The sequence below is a fragment of the Maylandia zebra genome, linkage group LG23 (genome assembly GCF_041146795.1).
Source record: "Maylandia zebra isolate NMK-2024a linkage group LG23, Mzebra_GT3a, whole genome shotgun sequence".
In the NCBI taxonomy this organism is placed as follows: domain Eukaryota; kingdom Metazoa; phylum Chordata; class Actinopteri; order Cichliformes; family Cichlidae; genus Maylandia; species Maylandia zebra.
In genome coordinates, this window is record NC_135188.1 from 10,847,689 (window position 1) to 10,862,172 (window position 14,484).

The 14,484-nt window shown below is 45.0% G+C and overlaps 1 protein-coding gene across 10 annotated transcripts in view; it reads right to left on the bottom strand.

Annotated features, from left to right (window-relative positions):
- The window catches only part of nfia (nuclear factor I/A), a 154,630-nt gene that overhangs the window by 42,344 nt on the left and 97,802 nt on the right, over nt 1-14,484 (bottom strand). For all 10 annotated transcript variants that reach the window (XM_076880608.1, XM_004557006.3, XM_004557003.3 and 7 more), the window contains exons 3-4: nt 5,227-5,292; nt 4,565-4,639 (exon numbers count right to left, since the gene is read on the bottom strand). In XM_076880608.1, the coding sequence (XP_076736723.1) occupies nt 4,565-4,639; nt 5,227-5,292 (141 nt within the window). The remainder of the gene's footprint in view (nt 1-4,564; nt 4,640-5,226; nt 5,293-14,484) is intronic.

Below are 14,484 nucleotides of genomic sequence, written 5' to 3' on the forward strand. Positions count from 1 at the left end.
GATGTACTGAGAATAACGTGTGTATTGTATTAATATAAAAGGAGATGAGATGAAAAACATTTTTCAGCTTTGTCTACATTTAATATTTCTAATGCGAGCAAAGTGAGGAGTAAGAAAAGTGTCTGTGGCAGCAAAGCAGAGCTGCTTTAATGCTGCTGCAACACACACACACACACACACAAACACACACACACACACACACACACACACACACACACACACTCTATAAGTACAGTATATATTCATATACTTACACACACAGACACATTCAGACAGACACAAATGTATTCACAAACACACACACACCCTTTCGCTCTGTGTGTGTGTGTGTGTGTGTGTGCAGGCGCGCGCTTTGTGTTGGTCAGCAGATTTGCAGCGATGCGGCTCTGGAAGAATCACTTATGGATTAGAGTGCAGGAGAGTCCACAGTGTGTGTGTGTGTGTGTGTGTGTGTGCGCAATAGGCATTTCAGGTTATCAGTTAAAAGCTAATGTACTTGAATAGTGTGTGTGTGTGTGTGTGTGTGTGTGTGTGTGTGTATACATGTTCATTCAGCCTGAGAGAGACTTCATTTATAATACAGCCGAATAGAAAAACTTTGTCAGTAGGGAAAAAAGAAAAAGTAAAAGTAATAAAGTTATTTCTATGAAAAGCAAATAATGGAGTGAAACAAGAACATCTGGAGGTAGAATTCAAAATTAAAGGATGAAAATGAGAAATCTCATTGTCCTTCATATTTTTTGTTTCAGCTTCACATTGAGTAAAATTGCAACGCTTTCCTTAGGGCGATGGTAAAAGTAACTGGAGCGAAATAGTAGCCAGGGCTGATGGTCTAACCTCAGCTTATATTGAGGAGCATTATAATGATCTCAACACTGATAGGATGCTGCTTCCATCTGCCCAGAGAAAAAAATCATCTCAGGTAAACCAGGGCCATCACAGGTGACCCCTCGCACCCCGCCCACCACCTGCTTGACCCACTAGTCGATCAGGTCCCACACTTCCGCACACTAACAGCTTCTTCCCCTGGGCCATTCAGACTGTTAACAAACACTACGCCGTGTAGCCCCACACACAGGGTGATCCGCGGTAACTCGTTAATTTGCCACATTAATGCAGTTACAGCGTTAAGGTCATTTTAACGAGAGTAACGCTGACAGCACTAAAATGGTAATCTCCAAATGTTTTCTTTTTACTGACCAGCTCCTCTTTGATAGCTGCCGTGTCCATCTTCTCGTTGCCTGCAGGTGAAGTGATGGAGGGGGAGGAGTTGTGTTCAGTGAAGGAGAGAGGCGAGGCAGAGTAACGTTGCGTAGAGACAAAAGTGGATGAAAGAGGCAAACTTGCGGTTCCACAAGTATAATTATAACGTAACATAGACTATATCGATATAAACGATATTATCACATCTCATATCTCGTATAAAAATATATTGATATATTTAAAAACTCGATATATCGCCCAGTCCTAGGCTGAGTAACCCTCATCACTCAGGACACTCACACATGGACTCTAAGAAGTCCTTTTTTTCTTTGCACTGCTTCCGAGCACTTTGTCCTCTATTGTGTGCCTTTCTCTTATTTTTGTTATTTATTTCTTTTATACGCTTTATATTTTATTCCGGCATAGTCGGTGTGAAGCACCCACAACTTCGTTGTACATGTACAATGACAGTAAAGGCCTTTTCTCTTCTCTTCTATCATCTACTGTTCTGAAGGAGCTAGTTCTCCTGCCGAATGTGCTGACAGGTGTCATGTGAAATTTAAAATTCAGTTTCTCAGCCATCCAAAGCAACACTAAAGACCACAATGTACAGCACCACTGAACAGTAAAGGACAGTGTTGTCAGCATAGAGGTGTTGTTTACAGCATGATTTGCAAAGGTCTGCCCACAGGCTGCCTCACTTTTGCTCTCAGCGTCTATTTTCTGAACAATTCCAATAAGCCTGAGCTCAAAGTGCTCAGAGCAAACATCTTCTGAACACCACTGCACTCACGGCGCTATCAGCTCAAAATAGTTCTATGGCTGCTCAATCAAATCAAAAAATGGACGGCACTTAAAAAAACACCACTTGGCACTTTCAGGGCAGAAACACAGACCCTGAAGAAGACACGGTAAGCCAAATACATCAGCAGCAATGCAACACCAAAAACCACTGTTCTAGGTACCATCATTCTATAAATTGCGTGTTTCTGTGTGGAGGAACATGTTACTCTTCTACAACTGTATTTCCGTGAAGCATCACAACCACAGCCCTCGCACTTTAATGAAGTCCAGTGTGTGAACAGGAGTCTGTGCAGGCTGCAGTCATTTTAATCGTTACCTGACATTACAGCTCATTTCAGGGACACGCTGCACGCAGCAACATGTGTTTGTGTACTTGAAAGACTAAGTCCAACCTCGGTTTTTCCTGCTGAGCAAACTATTTACCAACATCATGATGTTCCTGCTGTATGTAGGATGTTCAGGCTCCATTCAGGCTCCAACACGTACTCGTACATGTGCTTATGCGCTCTGTACCCTCAATAACCTTCCAGATACTGGCCAATCAGAGTACATGGGTTTCAGTTGGATTTGGACATAGCTGAGGAGACTTATTCAGAACTTTGAATCATGCAAAGCTACCCTTGGAGAACAAAAAGTTTAACAGACTTCACTGATGCTTTTAATTTGAAAGAATGCCTTATATTTCAGTGTCATTAAGTGAGTGTGAGATAGCAGCTGCATGTGAGTATCTGATCAAGCAGGGATAACTGTGTGTATGTGTGATCGATGGCTCTTTGATCGGGGGTCTGTGTGTGTGCTGACAGGCACTTTACATCGCCTATTGTTAGCGGTGGGCGATCGACAGACTCATATAGATCCCACTGCGCTCTCTGTCACTCTCTCCCTCTCTCTCTCTCCTGCATGTCGGCACTTTTTAAAGGTCATGTCCCCCCGCCTCTCTCTCTCACTTGTCCTTTCTGTCCATTGCACACCCATCTTACCCCTCCCCTCTCTCTCCTCCACCCTGCGGTCTCTCGATCGCCCGCCTGTCGCTCATATTTCCTCACAATTAGAGTTGAGTTGGAGCGGCTGCTGATTGGCAGCAGATCCTGGATCTGAAGAGTTTTAATATCAACTGGGGCTGCAACGATTCATCGAGTAATTCGGATAACTCGATTATATGAAATCCTCGTTTAATGCACAGCTCTGCAGCACTCACAGACCTGCAGTAGAAACACATTTAGGAGCAGCGTGTGGATAAAAAGTCTGACCACATTCAGCCCACGCAGTCCTGATGATGCTGGGACAGTTTAACACGGAGGCGGAGTCTGTTTGCACAAGAGGCGGAGCCACAACAATACAGTAAAAAAACTTTGTTTGTATAGCCCAAAGCAGTATATGTTCCTGTGATCACCATTAAAACCTTTACTGGGAAACAGCGAGCGGGAGTCCTTCATCAAAGCAGCTGATCGACAAACTACCAGAGGAAGAAAAGGAAGTTTGTAGCTGCTCTGCCCAACGCTGTTTGTTCTACACAGAGAAAAACCTGCAGATGAATTGTTATTATTAATATTAATTAACGACGCACCATCAAAGCATGTCTTCTCAGCAGCACAGGCACTTTGCATCAAAGCACAGGACAAACGTCACAATGCCAATATGCTCGCAGACACCGCATTCTCCTTTAAAGGCTTACAGACACAAACTCGGTCATTCACTGCACACATATGCACCCAATACATACATACAAACCAAATGTAATCTGGCTCATCAAGGAGATGAAACAGTGTCACAAACCTTCCAGGAACACAGAGTAAAGGTACACGTTTTAGGTTTCAGTTTCATACAGATTATATTGACCTTTGATAAGAGACTTGAGGTTTATTTATGTTTGCATTTAAGAAAATGTTTTCTATTTTAATATGGTGTGTAAAGAGTCATTTTGCAAGACCTGTGTTTTTCTCTTCTGAATATTTATCACAGAAGTAGTTCTTATCTGAGAATTCGATTAATCGATGGTGCTTCAGAGCCTTGAGCTGACTGGCCGCTCGTGCACTCTCCTGCAGCGTCGACTCTCACCATCTTTAAAACACATAATGTTTGAGTCTGTGTTGTTCACATTTTAATCTATGATGTTATTATACATACAGTGATTTTGGTAATCAGTTACTTATAAGGTGTTACTAAGTAACAGTTATTACTATTGTTATTACTATTATTGTTATAGAATACGGTGAACACCTGGCTCTCTGATGCACAGGTGCTCAGCCTCGTGCTGCAAGCTGAGCTCACAATTCACACTCTCCTAAACATGTTCTTATGTTCATCAGCAGGAAGACCACTCAAACACACATCAGCAGCCACACACACACACACACACACACACACACACACACACACACACACACACACACACACACACACACACAGTGTGTTCATTAAGATAGGCAGCCTGTGGTTTGGTCTGGAGGAATTACATTAGATGCACTATCGATGACAGATCTGCGATCCAATCAGTGCTTGGCCTCATTCAGCCTCACTGCAGGAGGAGAGTGAGAGAGAGAGAGACAGAACTTACTCTGAGACACTCGGACGAGCTCGGCCACCGTGAAAACTCCAGGTGTCACGAAGCTGTCCTGGAAGCCCAGGTGACCTGTGAGCAGAGGGAGGGAGGGGGTTATTACTATATTACTACTGTATCACCAACACATTTCGGCACAGCCAACCACTGACAAGCCCCCGAAATCTACACCTGCAGCAGGATTACAGGTAGTACTAGTACCAGTAGTACCAGGGAAGGATCAGTATGAGTGAGGAAGTACAGGCTTCTGTTTCCCAACAGGAATAATCAGGACCAGCTGTGTGTGTCTGCACACACGTAGCTGAACACCAGGGTCAAGGTCTAGCACACACACACACAAAGTAGAGAGGATATCCTTCTCTCTCTCACACACACACACACACACACACACACACACACACACACACACACACACACATCCATCAACACACACACACACACACACACACACACACACACACACAGCTATCACATCCATCAACACACACTTAAAAATCTTCCATACGCACTTCCCTGATCCAGACAAACAACTTCTCCTCAGGAATGTGTGTGTGTGTGTGTGTGTGTGTGTGTGTGTGCATATTTGACCACAGCCTCATTTCGTTTAACCACACAGGGTCACACACAGGTTGGCCTCAGTGTGTGTGTGTGTGTCTCACCGTTCTCCGGCTGCTCCTTGATGTCTGATTCGCTGGCCTGATTCGGGCTTTCTGATTGGCCGGATTCTGTGGAGAGAAACACAAAGATGAGGACGAGCCGAACAACACCAACTTAATAACACAATCATATACACACACACACACACACACACACACACACACACACACACACACACACACACACACACACACACACACACACACACACAGTTGTCTGTTCTGATCCAGCGGTTACTTCACTGATAGCTGGGAGTTTAAAAAAAAAAAAAGTTATCTTTAATGTTATCATGAAATGTGTTTCATCCTTCATAAATGCTGTAAATACATTTTCGAAATAAAAAATATTCATCAATCAGGAAGTGCGACACTTTCAGAATAAATTCTTAAAGCGTCAGAAAGTCCCACACAGAGCTGACATCACCGTCAAGCTGCTGTTGGCTAAATTTTGTCTTTACGTCGTGGCCGCTGCCCTTAGTGTTTGGTAAAATAAAGCATTACCATTTGCAGATCAGGTTTGTCTCTGCAGGTAAAGTAATCACTTTTTTAGTTACTCTTTCAAATAAGTAATCAGTTAAGGTGTTGCTGCAGTTTCTCTTGTTCTACAAATCCCAGATCATCCAAGAACAGAAACGAGCACCAGTGAAGGCTATTCACCAAAATGTGGACTCAGCAGGTCATCTGCAAATCACAACTTTGGTGGTTTGATTCCCAGCTGCTCCAGTGTGCATTCAAAAGCACTCTGTTAATGGGTCAGCATGTGTGTCATTGCTGTTAAACACTGACTGTGTGTGTGTGTGTGTGTGTGTGTGTGTGTGTGTGTGTGTGTGTGTGTGTGTGTGCGTGTGTGTGCGTGTGTGTGTAGAGGGGATGCCTGTATTGATCTCCACACCACAAAACCTTCACCTGGTATCTCTCTCTCACACACACACACACACACACACACACACACACTGACTGGCAGACTCCAGCTGCTGCAGCTGATTCAGTCACACTTTCTGCACACGCTCAGTGACACAGGAAGAACTCGGAGCCTATGCTGAAGTTCAGATTGAGCGGACGGATGGAAGGATGGAGGAGTGAAATGTCTGAGGAGGAGCTCGTGTCAAATATCATAAATAAGCCAAGCAGCTGCGACCACCGACGCATGAATGGATAAATCCTCTTCATACTTAGTCTTTAAAAAGCATTTTGAATAATGTTTCATAGCTAAACCTGAAGTTAAAACGGCAGAAATACCTGGTGCGTGACAGAATCTCACATGGTGCACCCCGAGCGTTTTCAACAACCGCATGTTTACATGATTACAATGTACAACTACATAAAAAGTCATCGATTATCCCGCCATCAGCTGAAGGCATCTGTACCTAATAGAGTCCCGCTCAGTCCCAATCCATGCAGCTGCTGGAAGGTGGGAATTCTTGGAACTACTACAGCAAGGTGGTTAAAAAAGAGGAAACGGGTCATTTTCTTATGTCACAGGATTCTCTGCAGTGCTCTGAAAAACAACATCCAGCCTCACTGCTTCCACAGGAACAGCGGGATCAGCAGCAGCCAGGTGCTGCTCATCAGTCACGTGCTTAACCGATCATCAGCAGTGTGAGTGCCTCTGTGAAAGCAGAGGTTTTGCCAGTTTTCAGGTCTCAAGAAGTCAGGAATGTCTTACATCTCACAACAACAACAACAACAACAACAACAATAATAATAATAATAATAATAATAATAAAGGTACTTTTATAATGTTATTGTTTTTTTTGTTGATGAGTGAGTATAGGGGTGGGATTTAATAAGTTTTCTTCGTCCCACTCCTTTTCAGGCAATTTTTGTTTTTTGTTTTGTGCATTTTATGTTCAATATAGGTATTTGTTGTGCCTGAAAATAAACAAATAAATGAATGAATGAATGAATAATTACCCACTGCAAATATGAACTCAAACCTTCACCAACAGGGGCAGTGTTTAACCAGCAGGTGTGCTAAAATGCTTTGCTCTTCAAACTTTTAGTCTTTTTTCCCCCGATCGTTTTATTAACCGCTTAAATAAAGGCTACACCGACTCACTGAACCTCCTTGTGGCACGTAGCGGTATTACATGGCAGTACAGCCCAGTCCTATTTTGACCTGAGAATATCTCTTCAACACAACACGGATGGTTTGAGCGTTAATGTGTTATCAGCTGTTGCTTCACATTCTTAAAAATGCTTCATTAAAACTGCATCAGATCAAACTGAGCTGCAGGCGTCTGTAACTTATTTACACATTTCTTTGTTTTATTAAACAAAACTTGTCATCTGTGTTTTTAGAGTTTTCTCTCTTCTATGTGAGATCTGACATTTTTTGTTGTGGACGTGTGAGCAGCAGTAGGTCAGCTCCGAGTATCATGGCAAACGTTCTTCCTGTGTGCAGCTCGTGCGACCGGCCTCTCTGCGTCTGCCTCCTCTTCCAGCATGCTCTCTGCTCCGATGCAGCTCCGCTCTTTCAAATGATTTAGCGGCTTCGGGGGCATCGATCGGCCACGCTGCAGATAAAGTAGGCAGGGAGTGGAAGAAATATTACCCATCATCCCCCCGGAGCCTGCTGGCGGGGCCATGACTCAGGAGCAGACGGAGAGAAGTTGGAACGTCCAGGAAAGCAAAACTTTTAATTAAGGCAAACATGAAGGAAAGTGCGACGCACGGCGAACGTGACGGAGGCCCGGCTGAAGCCGCTGCCACGCGGGCCCAGATGTGTGATCCAAGAGGAAAATCAGGATCGAGAGGAAGAGCGGGCTTCGCTTTAACAGCTCACACGCTAGCTGAACGGTGCGGAGAGATAGTCAAGTGATTATCTCCTGCTGGTTCTGAGGCGTGAATATGTTTTCTTTAATGTGAGAGGAGGTGACAGGAGCGCTTTTTGAGTGAAGGAAAGCAGGTTGCCTCTGAAGTGATGGTTCGCTGAGTGTGTCGGGTCGTCCTGCGTGGATTAAAGGGCTTCTCGTTAGTGTAAATCACTTTGGTCCAGGTTTGAATCCTTCTGTGGAGTTCTTTCTGTGGAGTTCTTATTGCAGACCACACGTTATGGACGCTGCGCCTGCACATTTTCGCCGCGAGGTTGTGCAGTTCAGTTACATTTAAGAGACATGAACTTTTTGCATTGAGAGGACCCCCCCCGGCCCCATCCTCTGTCTCACACACACACACACACACACACACACACACACACACACACACACACACACACACACACACAGGGCAGCATTTATCAGGCTTGTTTTGCATGCTGTTCACCGCGTCTGTTTGCTTCAGCAGCTTAAGACAAAGAGCATCAGGCGGAAACCACGGCAACTATGGGGTGGGGGGTTAGGGGTGCTGCTGATGGGTGTGTGTTGGAGGGCACTTTCACACACTGCCCCCCTACCCCATCGTCCCCCGCTCCCCTCATTCAGCCGTCAGCAGGTTAATTAAATATGCTAATGAGGCGTGGGAGCAGACCGGACTGTCTGCATCCACCCCCCCACTGAGGGGCGTGGATCATCTAACTCAAACCCCCCATCATCACAGACTTGTAATTAAGTCATATATTATAAACGAAAAAATGTTTCCATCTATACTTTGAATTTAAAAAGCTTTTTCCTTAAATAAAGAAGGATCAGGAAGTTTAATGAACTTCCTGATCCTTCTTATTTTCCTGTTTACAGTCCTTTTTGTTTCTTTAGAAAAAAAATCCTGAAACACACTCACCTCTGAAAACTTTTTTCCATCTGTCACCATCAAAGACTTTAAATATTAAATCAAATGAAATCAGAAGAATAGGAAAATACCTATGCTTTTACTCTGAAAAGCTTCTCAAGTAACACGTATCCTGGGTTAGGAGACCCACTTGAACGCTAGTGGAGCCTCGGACACCTGACCACCATGGAAAGATGCCGGCAGATCACGTGACCCTCACACACACTCACACGCGCACACACACACACAGAGCACTGGGACATAAAGGAAACAATGGGACCAGACTTTCTAGCTCTCTCTGTGGGAAAGTCAAACTTGATCGCCCCAGAGGTCGCTCCCTCTCGCTCGCCCTGCTCTCTCTCTCTGACATGAACTGGTGCTTTTCTAGGAACAAGGGAGGGGGGCTACTGGATGCTTTCCAGAAAGGCAGCAGAGAGTCAGAGGCGGTGGGGGACGGGTTGGCGTTGGGGGTGGGGGGGTTACCTCTGAATTTTTCTGAAAAAAACTTCTCAAGTCGTCTTGCTAACTCCCGGGAATAAAGGTCAACAGGTAACGTTCCCGGGATTCACATTAATGGTGCCGACCAGATATCATCACTGCCAAGAACACAGTGCACCGTCACCACCTGCACCCCACCTGCACCCCACCTGCTCAGCCTCACCCCCACGTTCCCCTTTCCCAGCAGCTCATTCAGGACTCTGCTGCAAGGTTATTGATTAAACCCAAGAACCAGCAGAGCACCAGTCCAACCAGTCCACCTCCAGTAGAGCTCCACTGGTTTCCACAGAACGGGTTTTGCTTCCTGTGATGGGAGTGGATGACTTACCTCATGAGAAAAGACGTGCTCATTTAGAGCAATCATACGTTATGGCAGTTTTATACAAGTGCCAAATAAATCAGTTTAAAATTTCCGGAGATTATTTCCAAAAACGCAAAAGCTTCTGTCAAAAGGAACCAGGTCTGTCTGCAACTACAGGATGGGGGAATTATTACAGTGTGACACGTCGAAGGCCCTGGACGAGAACGTCCTGTGTGAGAGAGGAACGCGCAGCTGGATGGCGTCTCTCACGGCAGAGAGGATGATGGGCAATTTAAGCAAAGCCTTTCTCGTGTGCGTCGCTGATCTCAGTGTGACGCGGTAAATCTGTTGTAAATCTAATGATAATGACATCATCACCAGTTTTACTGCAGAGCAAAATAAAAATGAAACGTCAGTTCAGAGGTGCTGTCAGCTGACACAGACGCCGTTTCTCACTGGTGTGAAGTTCTGTCACACCGGTTAGGACACAAGAAAGCTCGTGTTTAAAGAGGTCACACTTCCTCCGGGTTTGTTTTTAATGCACACAGACTCCGCCCCCCCATGACCGAGCCACGCTGGGATCGCGCTGTCGTCTCCTGGCAGAGCGACAGGAGGCAACACAAACAGAAACAGCGAAGTGCTCTGCTGCCAAAATCTGTTTCTCTCCGTGTTTGGCTGCTCAGTGACGTGGGCGAGAGACATGCCGACACTACAGAGAGAGAGAGAGAGAGAGAGAGAGAGAGGGGAGAGCAGAACGCCGCACACCTCCAATGTTCAGCCCGAGGACGACAGTTGGAGGATCTTTACCGGAAGGATACGAAAACGAAGACGTAGACGGACGGGCTCTGAGTGGGTACAAAATAAATAAATAAACAAACCGCTCGGCATCGATCTGAGCGCACTCTGATTTAGCTTTTAATGAAATGAAGAGACGTTTGAATTCATTTTTTTAAAGGCCACAAATCAGCTGAGACTGCCACGCAGGATAAATTACCTTCACACACACACACACACACACTCTCACACACACGTTCACGGACCTGAAGTCCGGCTGGACTGCAGCGATGAGGCACTGTGACTGAAGCTGAAAGGAATGAAAGCTTCTCTGTTCCTGCAGGTGACACCTACACCTGTGCACCCCGGGGGCTAATTATCTGACCTGCAGGCAGCCGTGTGAAGCTCTGCGAGGGCCCAACAGCTCCACCCATGCTCCAAACAGCATTTCCTCTGGATTATAACAAGCGTTACCAGGAAAAGACAGGAAATTGTAATTTTCCTCTTTTAGATTCTAAGCTCTTCCTGCAGCTAACAGAACAAACGCCTGATTAATTCGATCCAGTTTTATTCAGAAATCACAACAACAGCCGCCTCGGGGTGTTTTATATTGTACGACTCTACAAAGAGAGCTGTAGCAACCGTAGGCTGTAGGTCCCTGTGTGAGTCAGGTGACTCAGATGGTCAGCAGCATTCGAAAAACACTTAAATATGGATTTGTTAAAAATAAATCGGCACCTTTATTTAAGGTCCATCATTAAAGGTATTGTTTTCTTTCATTCTCGATTATGTGAGTAAACACAGAACAAAGCATCAGATCAAATAAACGTCTCATTTCATCTGGAATTAAACTAAAATCATTTTATTGCATGAACTTTAAATATTTTGTCACACACTCTCTCTCTCTCACACACACACACACACACACACACACACACACACACACACACACACACACACACACACACACACAACATCAGAAAATAAAACTGAAATATAAAAAATGAATCTGATGATGTTTCTCTGAGCAGGAGGCGGGTGCGTTTGTTTTGTGTTTCCAGGCAGCGCTGCAGGAGCAGGACCCCGACCCCGACCTGGCATGTGAACCATGGCACGCCTGCACCGCACGCTCTGCCAGTCGACACACACACACAAATTTTTAGGTTCTACTTTTGGACTCAACAACGCCCGTCTGCAATTTGACGCCGTCCACCAGCCGCCATTTTGTGGCAGCCCCCTCACATTCGGCACATCACACCCAAAAATCCTTAATACACACACACACACACACACACACACACACACACACACACACACACACACACACACACAAAGACTCGCACTGAGGCTGAAAGAGAAAACAGTCAATTTGTTTTCTTCTGTCTTTTGTTTTTCGGTTAATTATGAAAGAAAACTGCACAAACACACGAGGCAGACAAGGCTTTGTGTCGGCAAGACGCCGCTGCCAACACGCCGCCATTTTAGAAAGACAGCCAAGCTCTCTCTCTCTCTGTTTGTGGTTGATGTCTCTCGCCCCTCGGATGGTGTTCAAAAAAGAAAAAATTAAAGAGAGAGAGAATCCCCTTAGCCATCTCCATTGTTGGACGCCCAGCCAGCCGCCGCTGCCAAGGAGGCGCTGCCAACTGCAAAACGCACACACACAAAAACCCCACTCGCACACACATTTCTTCAAATTTTCAATCACAAACATTTTAATATTTTCTGTCACACGCTAACATTTGCCACACAGCCTGTCTGTGTGTGTGCGCGTGCATATGTGTGTGTGTGTGTGTGTGTGTGTGGTTGCCCTCTCTCTCAGCCTGGCAGCCATCTTAAAGCGTTGGCAACCATTTTGAAGCTTCTGTCTGTTTTCTTTGAGCCGCTGCCATTCGCCACCTTCTGCCAGAACAAAAGAGGGCCGCAGCCATTACCAGCCATCCACACACACACACGTGCACACACACAAACACACATGCAAAATGAGCCCTCCACAAACCGTCCAGGAACCTTCCAACTCGCTGAAATGTCTGTAAACTGTGCACTGATCCAAACTGGAAAGCAGCCAGTAAATTGGGCAGCAAATATAAATGTGTTTGACCTTCGACCTCAGGCTGGTGATTAGCATCGGGAAGAGCGGCTGAGGCCGAGATGCAGGAGCATACGTTTTGAAAGAAGGCGTTAACTCGCTTCTGTTCCTCTCTTCAAATATCCCAATTGTGCTGAAGCTGCTTCACTATGCTCTGATCCAACTACAGAGCTCCACCCCAATCTGCTCCAGGAGAGCCGAGTGTCGACAATCTGCGGAGATCATTGACAATCTGCAGAGATTACTAAAAAACTGCAGAGATGATAGACAATCTACAGATTATAGAAAAACTGCAGAGATCATTGACAAACTGCAGAGATCATTGACAAACTGCAGAGATTATAGACAAGATGCAGAGATTATAAACAATCTGCAGATTATAGAAAAACTGCAGAGATCACTTACCAGCTGCAGAGATTATAGACAAACTGCAGAGATTACAGACAAACTGCAGAGATTATAGACAAGATGCAGATTATAAACAATCTGCAGATTATAGAAAAACTGCAGAGATCACTGACAAACTGCAGAGATCATCAACAATCTGCAGAGATTATAGACAAGATGCAGAGATCATTGACAAACTGCAGAGATTATAGACAAGATGCAGAGATTATAGACAAGATGCAGAGATTATAGACAAGATGCAGATTATAGAAAAACTGCAGAGATCACTGACAAACTGCAGAGATCATCAACAATCTGCAGAGATTATAGACAAGATGCAGATATCATTGACAAACTGCAGAGATCATCAACAATCTGCAGAGATTATAGACAAACTGCAGATTATAGAAAAACTGCAAAGATCACTGACAAACTGCAGAGATTATAGATAAAATGCATCTTCAAGCTCTCTCTGAGTTTCTGTGTACTTGTTTGAGGTTTTGTTGGATTTATTTTGTCTTTGGAGCGTATTCGATGACATTACCTCATCGGGATTAAAATGAATATTAGAATAAAATGAGGCGTGTTTTTCTGTGGTTTATTACTTCAGCAGTGAGATAAAAGCAGAAGAATGACTTTCTTTCTTAGTCCTCATATCTGTTTGTAAGTTTTTGAGGTAATTTTTCTTTGGATACTGCTGGAAAATAAAAGCACAGTTTAAAAAATGAGCCAGAGGAATGAGATGAAATAAAACGAATCCCGTCTGGGAGAGAAAACCTCGGAAGATAAAAGTGCGAGGCCACATCATGCGAGGCCTTCAGCCAATCAGGACACAATTCAGCTGTTATACAAGGGTTCTCTGAGGTTTTAAAGTCATGTGACCTGAAGCTCGAGAACTCTCTATGCGCACACTTCCTGTCCTAGAGGGGGTGCCGTCGAGCTGATCCGGAATCTCCGAGCCCAGATCCATGTGTACATTTTTTACTGGTTTTCATTAAAATGAATTTTGGTGTGTATTATATTATAGTGGGGCAACCGTGGCTCAGGGGGTTGGGAAGTGTATCTGTAACCGGAAGGTCGCCGGTTCCATCCCCGGGCTCTCTGTCCTGGTCGTTGTGTCCTTGGGCAAGACACTTTACCCTACCGCCTACTGGTGTTGGCCCGAGGGGCCAATGGTGCGATATGGCAGCCTCGCTTCTGTCAGTCTGCCCCAGGGCAGCTGTGGCTACAACCGTAGCTTGCCTCCACCAGTGTGTGAATGCGAGAGTGAATGAATAGTGGCATTGTAAAGCGCTTTGGGTGCCTTGAAAAGTGCTATATAAATCCAATCCATTATTATTATTATTATTAGGGACATCACAGGACCAGGAGTGCTTTTTTTGCATTGTACATTTCTATTTGGGGGATGAAGCAAGCAGCAACCTCCAGACAGCATCACCTTTGACCACCACAACCTGCAGCTGCTTCTGCACACGTGCAGTTCCTGGTGGTCTTCTAACCTCTGGTGGAG